We start from the raw sequence: 13645 nt of genomic DNA, 5'->3' as shown, positions 1-13645 counted from the left end.
GAAGATGAACTCAAAGAAGCCCAAACTGAGAAATATTATAACCAGACTTTCAAAACACAAAGAATCTTGAAAGCATCAAAAGAAAAGCAACCTGTCACATACAAGGGATCCTTGAATAGATAACGAGCAGACTTCTCATCAGAAATGTTGGAGGCAAAAGACAGCCAATATATTCAAAGTGCTCAAGGCAGGGGGGGGGGACCTCTTAACAAAGACTCCTCTATCCAAGCAAAACTGTCCTTCAAAAGTAACGGGGAGAGAATTCCCTGGTAGTTCGGAGGTTAGGACTCCGCGCTCTCACTGCCAAGGGCCTAGGTTCAATCCCTGGTTGGGGAACTAAGATCCCACAAGTCATGCAGTGCGGCCAAAAAAAAAAAAAAGTAAGGGGGAAATGAGGACATTCCCAGATAAACAAGAGCTGAGGGAGTTCGTGACCACTAGGACTACCTGCAAGAAATGCTCAGGGAGTCCTGTAGGTGAAATGAAGGAACACTAGATGGTGCCTCAAAGCCACGTGGAGAAACAAAGATCTCAATAAAGGTAAATACGTGGGCTATTATACAAGCCGGTATTGCTGCGACGATGGTGCGTAACTTTTTGTTATCTACGTGATTTAAGAGACTAATACTTTTAAAGGAAAAAACATTAATGTTAAAGCTGGCATTACTGTAACTCCGGGTTGTGACTCCAAACCTCGTTTTTTACATACTTTAGGAGATAGTGCATTTAAAATAATTAGTAGTTTATGTTTTAGGGCACACAATGTATAAAGATATCATTCTGCAACATCAACAACTGAAAGAGGTGGAGACGGAGCTATAAAAAAGCAGAGGTTTTGTAGTTATTAAAGTTAAGCTGCTATAAATTCAAATTAGAATGCTATAACTTTAGAATGTTAAATGTAATTCCCATGGTAACCACAAAGAAAATAGTTATAGAATATACACAAAAAGAAATTAAGAAAAAATTAAATATTTCACTAAAAAAATAAACATAAAATATGACAGGAATGCAGGAAATAAGGGACAAAAAAATCTACAGGGCATAGAAAACAAATAGCACAATGACAGAAGTGAGTCCTTCCTTATCAGTAACTACTGTAAATGTAAATGTATTAAACTCCCAATCAAAAGACAGACATTGCCAGAATGGCGAAAAACACATCATCCAACTGTATCCTTTCTCCAGGAGACTCACTTGAGATCCAAAGTCACAAACAGGTTGAAACTAAAAGGATAGAAAAAGATATTCCATGCAAACAGTAAACAAGTTAGAGGAAGAGTGGCTACACAAAACAGACTTTAAATCAAAAAAGGCTACAAGAAACAAAGAAAGACATTATATATTCATAAAGGTTCAATACAGCCAGAAGATATAACAATTATGAATATTTACACAGCTAATGACACACCATCAAGATACATGAAGCAAAAACTGACAACTTGAAGGGGAAAATAGGCAATTCTACAGTAACAGTTGAAGATTTCAATATTCTACTCTCAATAATGGACAGAAGAACCAGACAGAAGTAAGGAAACAGAGGACTTAACACAATAAGCCAACTAGACCTAACAGACACACAGAGAACTCTCCACCTGACAGCAGCACACGCGTTCTCACAAGTGCACATGGGACATTTGGCAGGACAGACCATACCTTAGGGCACACATTAAGTCTCAATAGATTTTAAAGATAGACATCATACAAAGTATCTTTTCTAACCACCACGGGATGAAGTTAGAAATCGATAACAAAGAAAACTGTAAAATTCACGATTTTGTGGAAATTTAACAACACTCTTTAAACAACCAATGGATCTAAGAAGAAATCATGATGGAAATTAGAAAATACTTAGAGATGAATGAAAACGAAAACACAACATACTAAAACTTATGAGATGCAGCAGAAGCGGTGCTAAGGGGGAAATTTATGGCTATAAATGCAGACATTAAAAAAAAAAAGATCTCAAATCAGTAACCTAACTTTACAATGTAAAGAACTAGAAAAAGAAGAACTAAATCCAAAGCCAGAGGAAAGAAGAAAGAAATAAAGATTAGAGCAGAGATAAGTGAAATAGAGAACAGAAAAACAATAGAGAAAATAAACGAAGCCAAATGTTGGTTGTCCAAAAAGATCAACAAAATTGACAAAAATTCAACTAGATGGACTAAGAAAAAAGATTCAAAATACTAAAATCAGAAATGAAAGTGGGATGGACCTAGAGATGATCATACTAAGTGAAGTAAGTCAGAAAGAGAAAGACAAATACCATATGACATCACTGACATGTGGAATCTAAAATATGACACAAAAGAATATATCTACAAAACAGAAACAGACTCACAGACGTAGAGAACAGACTTGTGGTTGCCAAGGGGGAGGAGGGTGGGGGAGGGATGGCATGGGAGTTTGGGATTGGCAGATGCAAACTATTACATATAGGATGGATAAACAACAAGGTCCTGCTGTAGAGCACAGGGAACTATATTCAATATCCTGTGATAAACCGTAATGGAAAAGAATATGAAAAAGAATACATATACACACACATAAAACTGAATCACTCTGATGTACATCAGAAACAAATAAAACACTGTAAATCGACTATACTTCATATAAAAAAATAAACTTAAAAAAAGAAAGAAATGAAAGTGGGGATATTATTACCAATTCTACAGACATAAAAAAGATTATAAGAAAGTACTGTGAACAACTGTACACCAACAAAGTGGATAACTTGGATGAAACAGACAAATTCCTAGAAACACAAAACCTACCAAGACTAAATCAGGAAGAAATACATGATCTGAATAGACCTATAACTAGGAAGGAGATTGAATCCACAATCAAATTCTCCATACAAAGAAAAGAACTGGACCTCACGGCTTCAATAGCAAATTCTGCCTAACATTTAAAGAAGAACTGACACTGGGGACTTCCCTGGTGGCACAGTGGTTAAGAATCCGCCTGCCAATGAAGGGGACACAGGTTCGAGCCCTGGTCCAGGAAGATCCCACATGCCGCGGAGCAACTAAGCCCATGCACCACAACTACTGAGCCTGCGCTCTAGAGCCCGCGAGCCACAACTACTGAAGCCCACGTGCTTAGAGCCCGTGCTGCGCAACAAGAGAAGCCACTGTAATGGGCAGCCCGGGCAGCACAACAAAGAGTAGCTCCCGCTCTCCACAATTAGAGAAAGCCCGCGTGCAGCAACAAAGACCCAACGCAGCCAAAAATAGATAAATTTATTTAAAAAAAAGAAGAAGAAGAACTGACACCAATTCCTCTCAAACTTTTTTTTAAAAAATTGAAAAACTGAAGATGAGGGAACACTTCCTAACTCATTCTATAAGACCAGCATAAACCTGATACCAAAGACACTATAAGAAAACCACAGACCAATATACCTTATGAACATTGGTGCAAAAATCCTCAACAATGGGCTTCCCTGGTGGTGCAGTGGTTGGGGGTCCACCTGCCAATGCAGGGGACAAGGGTTCGAGCCCTGGTCCGGGAGGATCCCACGCGCCACGGAGCAGCTGAGCCCGTGTGCCACAGCTGCTGAAGCCCGCAGGCCACAACTACTGAGCCCGCACACCTGGAGCCCAAGCTCTGCAACGGGAGAGGCCACCACAGTGACGGGCCCGTGCACTGCAGTGAGGAGTGGCCTCCGCTTGCTGCAACTAGAGGGGGCCCGTGTGCAGCAACGAAGACCCAACACAGCCAAAATAAATAAATAAATAATTTAGGAAAAAAAGTCCTTAACAAAATACTATCAAACTACATAGAGACAGACTCAGAGATATACAGAACAGACTTGTGGGTGCCAAGGGGAGGGGGCTGGGGAGGGTTGGATTGGGAGTTTGGGACTAGCAGATGCAAACTATTACATACAGGATGGATAAACAACAGGTCCTACTTGAAAGCACAGGGAACTATATTCAATATCCTGTAATAAACCATAATGGAAAAGAATATGGAAAAAAAGAGTGAATGGTTAAACCTGGGTAATGGGTATATTTGTATATGTTTGAAATAGCCATAATAAAAGGCTTTAAAAAGTTTAAAAAAACACCATCAACCTGAATTTAGTACCATATTAAAAGGATTGTATACCATGACCAAGTAGGAGTTATTCCTGGAATGAAAGAACAGTTCACTACGTGAAAATCAATCAATGTAACACATCACTTAAATAGAATAAAGAGGGGAAAAAACACATGATCATCTCAACTGGTGCAGGAAAAGCATTTGAAAAAAGTCAACACTCTATAAAAACAATCAGCAAGAAAGAAATAGAAGTAAACTAACTCCACATAATAAAAGCCATATATGAAAAACCCACAGCAAACATAACAGTCAATGGTGGAAGACTGAAGGCTTTTCCTCTAAGATCAGGAACAAGACAAAGTTGCCCTCTGCACCACTTGTGTTGAACACAGTACTGGAACTTCTAGCCAGAGGAATCAGGCAAGAAAAAGAAATTAAAGGGCTTCCCTGGTGGCGCAGTGGTTGAGAGTCCGCCTGCCGATGCAGGGGACACGGGTCCGTGCCCCGGTCCGGGAGGATCCCACATGCCGCAGAGCGGCTGGGCCCGTGCGCCACGGCCGCTGAGCCTGCGCGTCAGGAGCCTGTGCTCCGCAACGGGAGAGGCCACAGCAGTGAGAGGCCCACGTACCGCAAAAAAAAAAAAAAAAAAAAAAAAGAAAGAAAAAGAAATGAAAGACATCCAGATTGGAAAGGAAGAAGCAAAATTATCTCATTTGCCAATGATATGATCTTATATGTAGAAATTCATAATGACTCCACAAAAAAGCTGTTAGAACTAATAGACAAACTAAGCAAAGCAGCAGGATTCAAAGTTAACACACAAAAATCAGTTGCATTTCTATATATACAGAACAATTAGAAAAGGAAATTACAAAAACAATGCCATTTACATTAGCATCAAAAAGAATAAAATATTTAGAAATTATCTTAACCAAGGAGGTGAAAGACTTGTACAACGAAAACTACAAACATTCCTGAAAGAAATTAAAGAGGACATAAATAAATGGAAACACATCCCATGTTCATGGACTAGAAGACTTAATATTGTTAAAATGTCAACATTACCCAAAGTGATCTAAAAAGTCAGTGCAAACCCTACCAAAATCCCAAAGACTTTTTTGGCTGAAATAGAAAAACCCATCCTAAAATTCATAGGTAATCACAAGGGACCTCCAAAGCTATAGTAATCAAAGCAGTGTGGTATTGGCATAAAAACAGACAAATAGACCAATGGAATAGAATACAGAGCCCAGAAATAAACCCTCACATATATGGTCAAATGATTTTTGACAAGGGTGTAAAGATCAATCAATGGGGAAAAACAGTCTGTGCAAGAAATGGTGCTGGAACACTGGATAGCCACATGCAAAAAAGAATAAAGGTGGACCCTTACCTAACACCATGTACAAAAATTAACTCAAAATAGATCAAGAACCTAAATGTGAGACCTAAAACCATAAACTCTGAGAAGAAAACATGGGACAAAAGCTTCATAACACTGGATTTGAAAATGCTTTCTTGGCTATGACACCAAAGGGCACAGGCAAGAAAAGAAAAAAATAAGCAAATTGGATTTCACGAAAATGAAAAAAACTTTTTTCTTTTTGGTTGCGCTGCACGGCTTTGTGGGATCTTAGTTCCCTGACTAGGGATTGAAACCAGGCCCTCAGCAGTGAGAGCACTGAGTCCTAACCACTGGACCGCTAGGGAATTCCCTCATGAAAATATTTTATATTTTGTGCATCAAAATATACTATCCATCGAGTAAAAAGGCGACCCACAGAATGAGAGAAAATATTTGCAAATCATATATCTGATAAGGGATTAATGTCCAGAATATACAGAGAACTCCCCAAACTCAACAACAACAACAAACAACCCAATTTCTAATGGGCAAAGAATTTAAAAAGACATTTCTCCGAAGAAGATGTACAAATGGTCAATCAGCACACAAAAAGATGCCGGCATGACTGATCATTAAGGAAATGCAAATCAAGACCACAGTGAGACACCACCGCACACCCACTAGGATGACTACTAACCAAGAAACAGAAAACAAGTGTTGGTGAGGATGTGGAGAAATTCGAACCCATGTGAACCGTTGGTGGGACTATAAAATGGTACCGCCACTTCAGAAAACAGTACAAGATTACTCAAAAAAATAAAAACAGAATTACCAAGTGACCCAGTAATTCCACTTCTGGGTATATACCCAAAAGAACTGAAAGCAGAGTCTTGAGATGTCTGTACACCCATGTTCATAGCAGCATTATCCACAATAGCTAAAACGTGGAAGCAACCCAAGTGTCCATCTGTGGAAGAATGGATAAGTAAAATGTAGTCCATTCATACAATGGAATACCATTTGACCTTAAAAAGGAAGGAAATGGAAATCAAAAGAGAGTTAGGATAGCTATACTTAGAAAAATACTCAGAAAAAATAGGCTTTAAAACAAGTACTGTAATAAGAGACAAAGAAGGTCATTACGTAATGATAAAGAGGCAATCCAACAAGACGGTATAACATTTGTAAATATTTAGGTACCCAACATAAGTGACACCTAAAACTGTAAAGCAAATATTAACAGACCTAAAGGGAGAGATAGACGGAAATACAGTAATAGCAGGGGACTTTAACACCCACTTTCACCAATGGTTAGATCATCCAGACAGAAAATCAACGAGGAAACACTGGCTTTAAACAACACGTTAGACCATGGACTTAACAGACATACATGGGAAATTCCATCCAGAAGCAACACAGAATACACATTCTTAAGTGCACGTGGAACATTCTCCAAGACAAATCACTTGTTAGGCCACAAAACAAGTCTAATTTCAGAGGACTGAAATCACATCAAGCATCTTTTCTACCCACAAGGGTATTAACCTAGAAGTAAAAAAACTGGACGACTTGGAAGAAGTGGATAATTTCCTAGAAACATGAAACCTACCAAGACTGAATCATGAAGAAACAGAAAATCTGAACAGACCAATCACTAATAAGGAGATTGAATCGGTAATCAAAACCTCCCAGCAACCTAAAGTCCAGGACCAGAAGGCTTTGCTGGTGAATTCTACCAAACATTTAAAGAAGAATTAATACCAGTCCCTCTCAAACTCTCCCAAGAAACAGAAGGGAACACCTTGAAACCATTTTACAAGGCCAGCATCACCCTGATACCAAAACCAGACAAAGACACCACAAAAAAAGGAAGTTATAGGCCAATCTCCCTGATGAACAGAGATGCAAAATCCATAACAAACTATTAGCAAACTAAATTTAATGATGCATTGAAAGGATCATATACCATGATCAACTGAGATTTATTCCAGGGATGCAAGGATGGATCAACATTCCCAAATCAATCAACGTGATCCACCAAATGAAGAATAAAAATCGTGTGATCAGGAACAAAGACAAGGAAGCCCGGTCTTGCCACTGTTATTCAACAAAGTATTGGAAGCCCTAACCAGAGCAAATAGGCAAGAATAAGAAAGAAATGGCATCCAAATAAGAAAGGAAAAAGTAAAACTGTCACTGTTTGCCGATGACATGATATAAAATACGGAAAACCCTAAGACGCCATCAAAATGTTAGAACTACTACACGAATTCAGTAAAGTGGCAGGGTACATAATCAATATACAATAATTTGCTGCATTTCCTTACACTAATAAAAAGAACTAGCAGAAAGAAAGAAAGCAATACGTTTATGATTGCATCAAAAAGAATAAAATACCTAGGAATAAATTTAGCCAAGGAGGTGAAAAACATGTACACTGAGAACTATAAGACACTGATGAAAGAAACTGAAGAAGACACAAATGAATGGAATTATATTCTGGGCTCATGGATTGGAAGAATTAATACTGTTAAAATGTCCCTACCCCCCAAAGCGATCTACAGATTCAATGTAGATATCTACAGAAATCCCTATCAAAATTCCAATGGCATTTTTGACAAAAACAAACCATCCTAAAATTTGTATGGAACCTCAAAGAAGCCCAAATAGCCAAAGCAATCTTGAGAAAGAGGAACAAAGCTGGAGGCATCATATTTCCTTATTTCAAACTGTATTAGAAAGCTATAGTAATCAAAACAGTATGAGAAAAAAGTATGGTATTAGCATAAAAACAGACACACAGATCAGTGGAATAGAATAGATGGCTTAGAAATAAGCCCACACATATACAGTCAATTACTTTACAACAAAGGAGCCAAGACTATATAATGGATAAAGGACAATTTCTTCAATAAATGGTGCTGGGAAAACCAGACAGCCACATGCAAAAGAATGAACTCGGACCACTGTCTTACGCCATACACAGAAATTAACTTGAAATGGATTAAAGACCTGGATGTAAGACATGGAACCATAAACTCCTAGAAGAACACAGACAGTAATAAGCTCTTTGACGTCGGTCTTAGTGATGATTTTTTGGATTTGACACCAAAAGCAAAGGCAACGAAAGCAAAAATAAACAAGTGGGACTAAAAAGCTTCTGCACAGCAAAGGAAACCATCAACAAAATAAAAAGGCAACCTATGGAAGAAAATATTTGCAAATCATATATCTAATAATGGGTCAATACCCAAAATAATAATGGGTCAATACCCAAAAAGAACTCATACAATAGCAATAAAACGAAACAAAACACTTCAATTAGAAAACGGGCAAGGCCTCCGAAGAGACATTTTTCCAAAGAAGATATGCAGATGGCCTGGTACATGAAAAGATGCTCAAATCACTAACCATCAGGGAAATGCAAATCAAACCCACAATGAGGTATCACCTCGCACCTGTTAGAATAGCCATCATCAAAAAAAGACAAGAAATAACAAGTGTTGACAAAGACGGGGATAAAAGGGGACCCTTGTACACCTGGGTGACAATGTAAATTGATGCAGCCGCTATGGAAACAGTATGGACGTTCCTAAAAAATTAAAACTAGAACTTCCATACAATCTAGTAATTTCACTTCTGGATATTTTACTGAAGGAAATGAAAACAAATTCAAAAAGCTATCTGTACCCCATGTTCATTACAGCCTTATTTACCATAGCTAAGATATGGATGACAGGATAAAGAAAATGGGATGTATAATATATGAATATTATTCAACCATAAAAAAGCAGGAAACCTGGCCATTTGTGACAACATGGATGGATCCTGAGGGCATTATGCTGATAAAATAAACCAGACAGAGAAAGACAAATACTGTATACGCAATCTAAAAACAACCCAAACCTCAAACCAAAAAAACCCCAAACTCACAGATACAGAGAACAGATTGGTGGTTGTCAGAGGTAGGGTGGGGTGGGTGAAATGGGTGAAGGGGGGTCAAGAGGTACAGACGTCCAGTTACAAAATAAATGAGTCCTGCGGATGTAACACACAGCATGGTGTTACAGTGAAAAACACTGTGCTGTATATTTGAAAGTTCCTAAGACAGTAGATCTTAAAGGTTCTCATCACAAGGAAAAACTCTGCGTGTTGAAGGATATTAACTAGGCTTACCATGGTGATCATTTCTCAACACGTACAGATACCGAATCACTACGCTGTACACCTGAAACTAATAGGACGTGACAGTCAATTATAACTCAAGTTTTTAAAGAAGGTAGGAAATTCTGACACCTGACACAACATAATAAACGTTGAGGACATTATGTTCAGTGAAATAAGCCAGACACAAAAGGACAAATACTGTGTGATTCCACTTATGTGGGTCAAATTCATAGAGACAGAAACTGGAAGGGTGGGGGCTGGGAAAGAAGAGGGAGTCAGTGTTTAATGGGGACAGAGTTTCCGTTCTGCAAGATGGAAAGAGCTGTGAGATGGGTGGTGGTGATGGCTGCACGACAGTGTGAATGTACTTAACACCACCGAGCTGCACACTGAAAAATAACTTTTTTGTATATTTTACCACAATGAAAAAACAATTGAACCCAAAACCCAAGTGGGCTGCTGCTCCAGGGAGCAGGGACTGACTGCCCAGCCCACTCCTCAGCAGCCCCCTGCCAACCTCGCTCTCAGAGGACCCTCTCCCAAACTAAGCCAAATTCCCGAAATTCCTCTCTGCCCAGGTTTACAGCGAAGTCTGAAAAGTCACCTCTGCCTTGAAGCCTTCCAGAGTTGAGGGAGGACCCCCCGCTCTGAGTTCACCCCCTTGGTCTTGCAGGCAGTTGCTCCAGTCCTGGCAGAGCTGCGAGGACGGGCCCCCAGGGCCACTCACACCCAGACACCCCCGGTCCAGGAGCAGCAGGGTCTCCACACTGCCGTCCCAAACCATCCGTCTTCTCAGGAAGCTCTCCTTAACGAGCCCAGACCTCACCGCCAATCAGAAGGCCCACGTGTGCTCAGAGGTGGCTCTGCCTGGCGCTCTAGGCAACCCCAAGGCCCAGGTGACACGCATTAAAGCCCCACAGAATGCTCACCCACACCTCAGCCCAACGAAAGAGCTGACAGGCCATGTCCTTCCTGGGCATCAGACCTGAGCTTCAAAGGTGACACTGTCATTTGTCCCAACTAGGCAGGTGACTCAGAGCAAGTAAGAGGCACAGCCCCCTACCCACACCCTCCAAGGTGGAGGACACCCCCTCCACCACCACCAGGCCTGCAACGAGAGCAGCCTCTCCGGAAGCTGTTAGACAAGGCCCTGTGTTCAAGGGCAGGGGACCCACTCTTGGAGCAGACAATGGGAGGATCTGGGAGCAGGTCCCATGGGGGCTGCAGCCAACCCCAGACTGCGTTCCTCCCAGCAGCCCTTGCATGGCCGGCTGTGAGGTCTTCCCAGATCTGCTCTGGTGGTTAGGGGGGCCGGGGACCACCCCGTGTCCTGTGGTGCAGAGTGCAGGCCATGGGGACCCTCACCCTTGAGGCACCCAGCTCCTGGTGGGCTGCAGTTGAGAAGAGCAGCCATGAACCAGTCCATGTGACGGTGTTCTGTCCCCCCTCCAGCCCCCATCAATGCCAGAGTGGGCCCGAGTTGCCTATCTGGGCCACAGCAGGGATGGGAGGTCCCAGTGACACCCCACAGTGGCACAGACTATGGACGGACCAGCGGGGCTCCAGCAGAGACCATACGCGGGCATCACATGGGGGTCACGGGAGGTCAGGGCAAGAGAGCCGGTCTGCCTTTGAGGCCCCATGTCCCCTAAGACAGCTCAAGTTCTCAGTCTCCCCAGCTGTAAAATGGGGGCAACAGCCCGTATCTTGTCTTGTCAGGCTGCCAGACAAGATGAGGCAAGATGCTGAGGTCATGGACCGAGTCTGAAAAGCAGAGGCGGGCCCGACGCCAGGGAGAGCCGGCGACTCCTGACCCCCTGTACCTGCTGGAGGGCCACACCCCTGGACCGAGTGGGTGGGTGGGCACGGCAGCTGCAGGGCCCACCACACCAAGGAAGCCCACTGTCCCTCCTGCCAGGGAGGCTCTGGGTCCAGAGAAGCCCCCGCTGGGCAGGGTGGCCAGGAAGGGGAGGGCCGGTGCCAGCTCCCCGCTGCCCGGGCCCCCCAGGCCAAGTCTGAGAGCAGAACATGCTGACCGCCCTTCCTCACCGGACTGCTCCCTGGCACGGCCGCTCTCCCAACAAGTGGAAACACAGGTCTGGGAGAGGAAGGTGGGACGGCGGAGCGGGCGAGAGCAGGCTCGGAGGGGACGCTCGGAGGGGACGGTGCTGCCGCCTCACTGCACAGACGAGGCGAGGCAGGCCCTCAGGGCGGCGGGGAAAGGCCCTCAATCTGCCGCCCCTCTGGGACACTCCAGCTCTGGCGTGGCCTCTCGAAGCCACACTGCAGCTGCCCAGCAGATGCCCAGCACTCGGCAGGGGCGGGGGCTGCGCTGGGGACCCCTCCTAGCCCAGCGGGCGAGCAGCAGAGGAGAGCTGGGGGGGTGTCCTACTTGCGGGGTGTCCAGAGACTGCATCTCAAACAGGAGTCTCAGAACAAATGCAGAGTCTTCCCACCTTCCCCCCCGGGGGCTCGGCCACTCCCTGCTGTGGTAGGTTTGTTCTGAGGGGCTCAGGCTAGGAGCCCCCAGTGGAGCGCCCCGTGTGTCCCTGCAGAGCCTGGGGACAGCGCCTGAGCTGAGCCGTCCTCCCTGCTGGGGGCCTGAGCAGGTGAGCCTCTCGGGGCTCTTCCACCCCCCACCGCAGCGAAGCCGCGCCAGGGGCTGCCAGCCCAGAAGCAGGGCGCCACTGGTCCGAGAGCAAAGCCTTCTCTCCTCCTGCCAGTCCCAGCACACGTAGCCCCAGGGCTCTGGCGCCTTGGAAATCAACCCATAGCGGGCACCACCCAGGAGCAAAGTCTAGGAGATGCCTGCTGGGAGGATGGGGTGCAGGTAGCCTAGTGCTTGTTCCGAGCTGCACCTGCCCCTCTGCCCCACCTGAACTGGCCACCTGCCCCAGAGCAGTGAGGCCGGGTGGGGGGAGGGGCGCCCGTTCCCACGGGGTCCACGTGGAGGCGGCAGGTGCTTCCTCCCCCTGCCGCCGGGTGCAGGGCTAGAGGGGGGCTCCAGGCGGGGGCCCATGACGTCACCCGCAGGTGGGGGGCAGGGCCAGGTGGAACCCCACACCCACGCACAGAGGCCCGCGGCCCGCTTGTCCGTCCCCTCCCTGCAGCCGGTCGCCCGCCGCGATTTCCTCTTTCTTTGCGGAGCCCCAGGTTTCGCAAGGCGGCGGCGGTCCGCGGGTGACAGCGAGACACGCAGCCTGGGGGAGGGGAGGCGGAGACACAGCCGCAGGCCAGGGGCCGTGGGCGGGCAGGCGATGTCCGGGTCCCGGCAGGTGCCCTCGGGCCCGCGCCCCACCCGAGCGGGGACCAGGCTGCGCTGCCCGCGCCCCCCCACCAAGCAGGCGCCGCAGCACCCCTCCCCGACCCCGGGGCTGGCATCCAGGCCGGCACCCACCCCGGGCCGCATCCACTCGGGCCCTCCCCCACGCGGGCCGGCCACTACCCGGCCCGCACCCACCCAGACCCCCAGCTACCCCGGGCGCAGCCAGCGGGCCCGCACCTACCCGGGGCGCCGCAGTCCGCGCAGCGCGCGTTCGCCGGCCGCTGCAGCAGCTCCAGCACGGCCTTCCGCCGCTCCTTGGCCATGGCCGCGTTGCCGCCCCCCGCGACGCCGGGTGGGGAGCGTCCGCCCCGCCGCGCTAGGGCCCCGCGCAGGCCGCCCGCCGCCGCCGCCCCTGCGCCATCCTGAGCAGCTCAGCCCGCGCGCCGGTTCCGCATTCCTGCCGCCCGGCTCGTCTCCACCGCCGCCGCTCTCGTCGCCGCCGCGGCAGCCGAGCGTGTGCCGGCGCGGGGCCCGGGGCGCACGGCGCGCTCTGGCCGGCGCGGCCCGCGGGCGGCCCCCAGCGGCGCGGGAGGGCGGGCAGCCTCCTCCCGCGCCGGCCAGGCGTCCCAGCCCGCGCGCCCGGCGTCCCAGCCCGCGCGCCCGGGAACCCGCCCGCCCGCGTGCCCGGGGACCCGCCCGGGGAGGTCTGCCCGCCGCCGCCGCCGCCGCCGCCGCCGCCTCCGCCCACCCTATCCCAGCGCAGCGGCCCACCTGCCCGAGCGAGAGGCCACCAGCCACAGTGGTGGGGGGCTTGAGGG

The 13645-nt window shown here is 46.8% G+C and overlaps 1 protein-coding gene across 3 annotated transcripts in view; it reads right to left on the bottom strand.

Moving 5' to 3' along the window:
* The window catches only part of ADAP1 (ArfGAP with dual PH domains 1), a 66629-nt gene extending 53227 nt beyond the window's left edge, over positions 1-13402 (bottom strand). The window contains exon 1 of one of the 3 annotated variants that reach the window (XM_060032594.1): positions 13069-13402. In XM_060032594.1, coding sequence (XP_059888577.1) covers positions 13069-13150 — 82 coding nt within the window. In that variant the 5' untranslated portion in view covers positions 13151-13402. Of the gene's footprint in view, positions 1-13064 lie in introns of all 3 variants that reach the window. The other 2 variants (XM_060032593.1, XM_060032596.1) reach the window with 2 other exon arrangements.
* Between the last annotated feature and the right edge of the window lie 243 nt (positions 13403-13645).

Source organism: Delphinus delphis, chromosome 15, assembly GCF_949987515.2.
Source record: "Delphinus delphis chromosome 15, mDelDel1.2, whole genome shotgun sequence".
In the NCBI taxonomy this organism is placed as follows: domain Eukaryota; kingdom Metazoa; phylum Chordata; class Mammalia; order Artiodactyla; family Delphinidae; genus Delphinus; species Delphinus delphis.
This window is presented reverse-complemented; position numbering and strand designations above follow the sequence as displayed.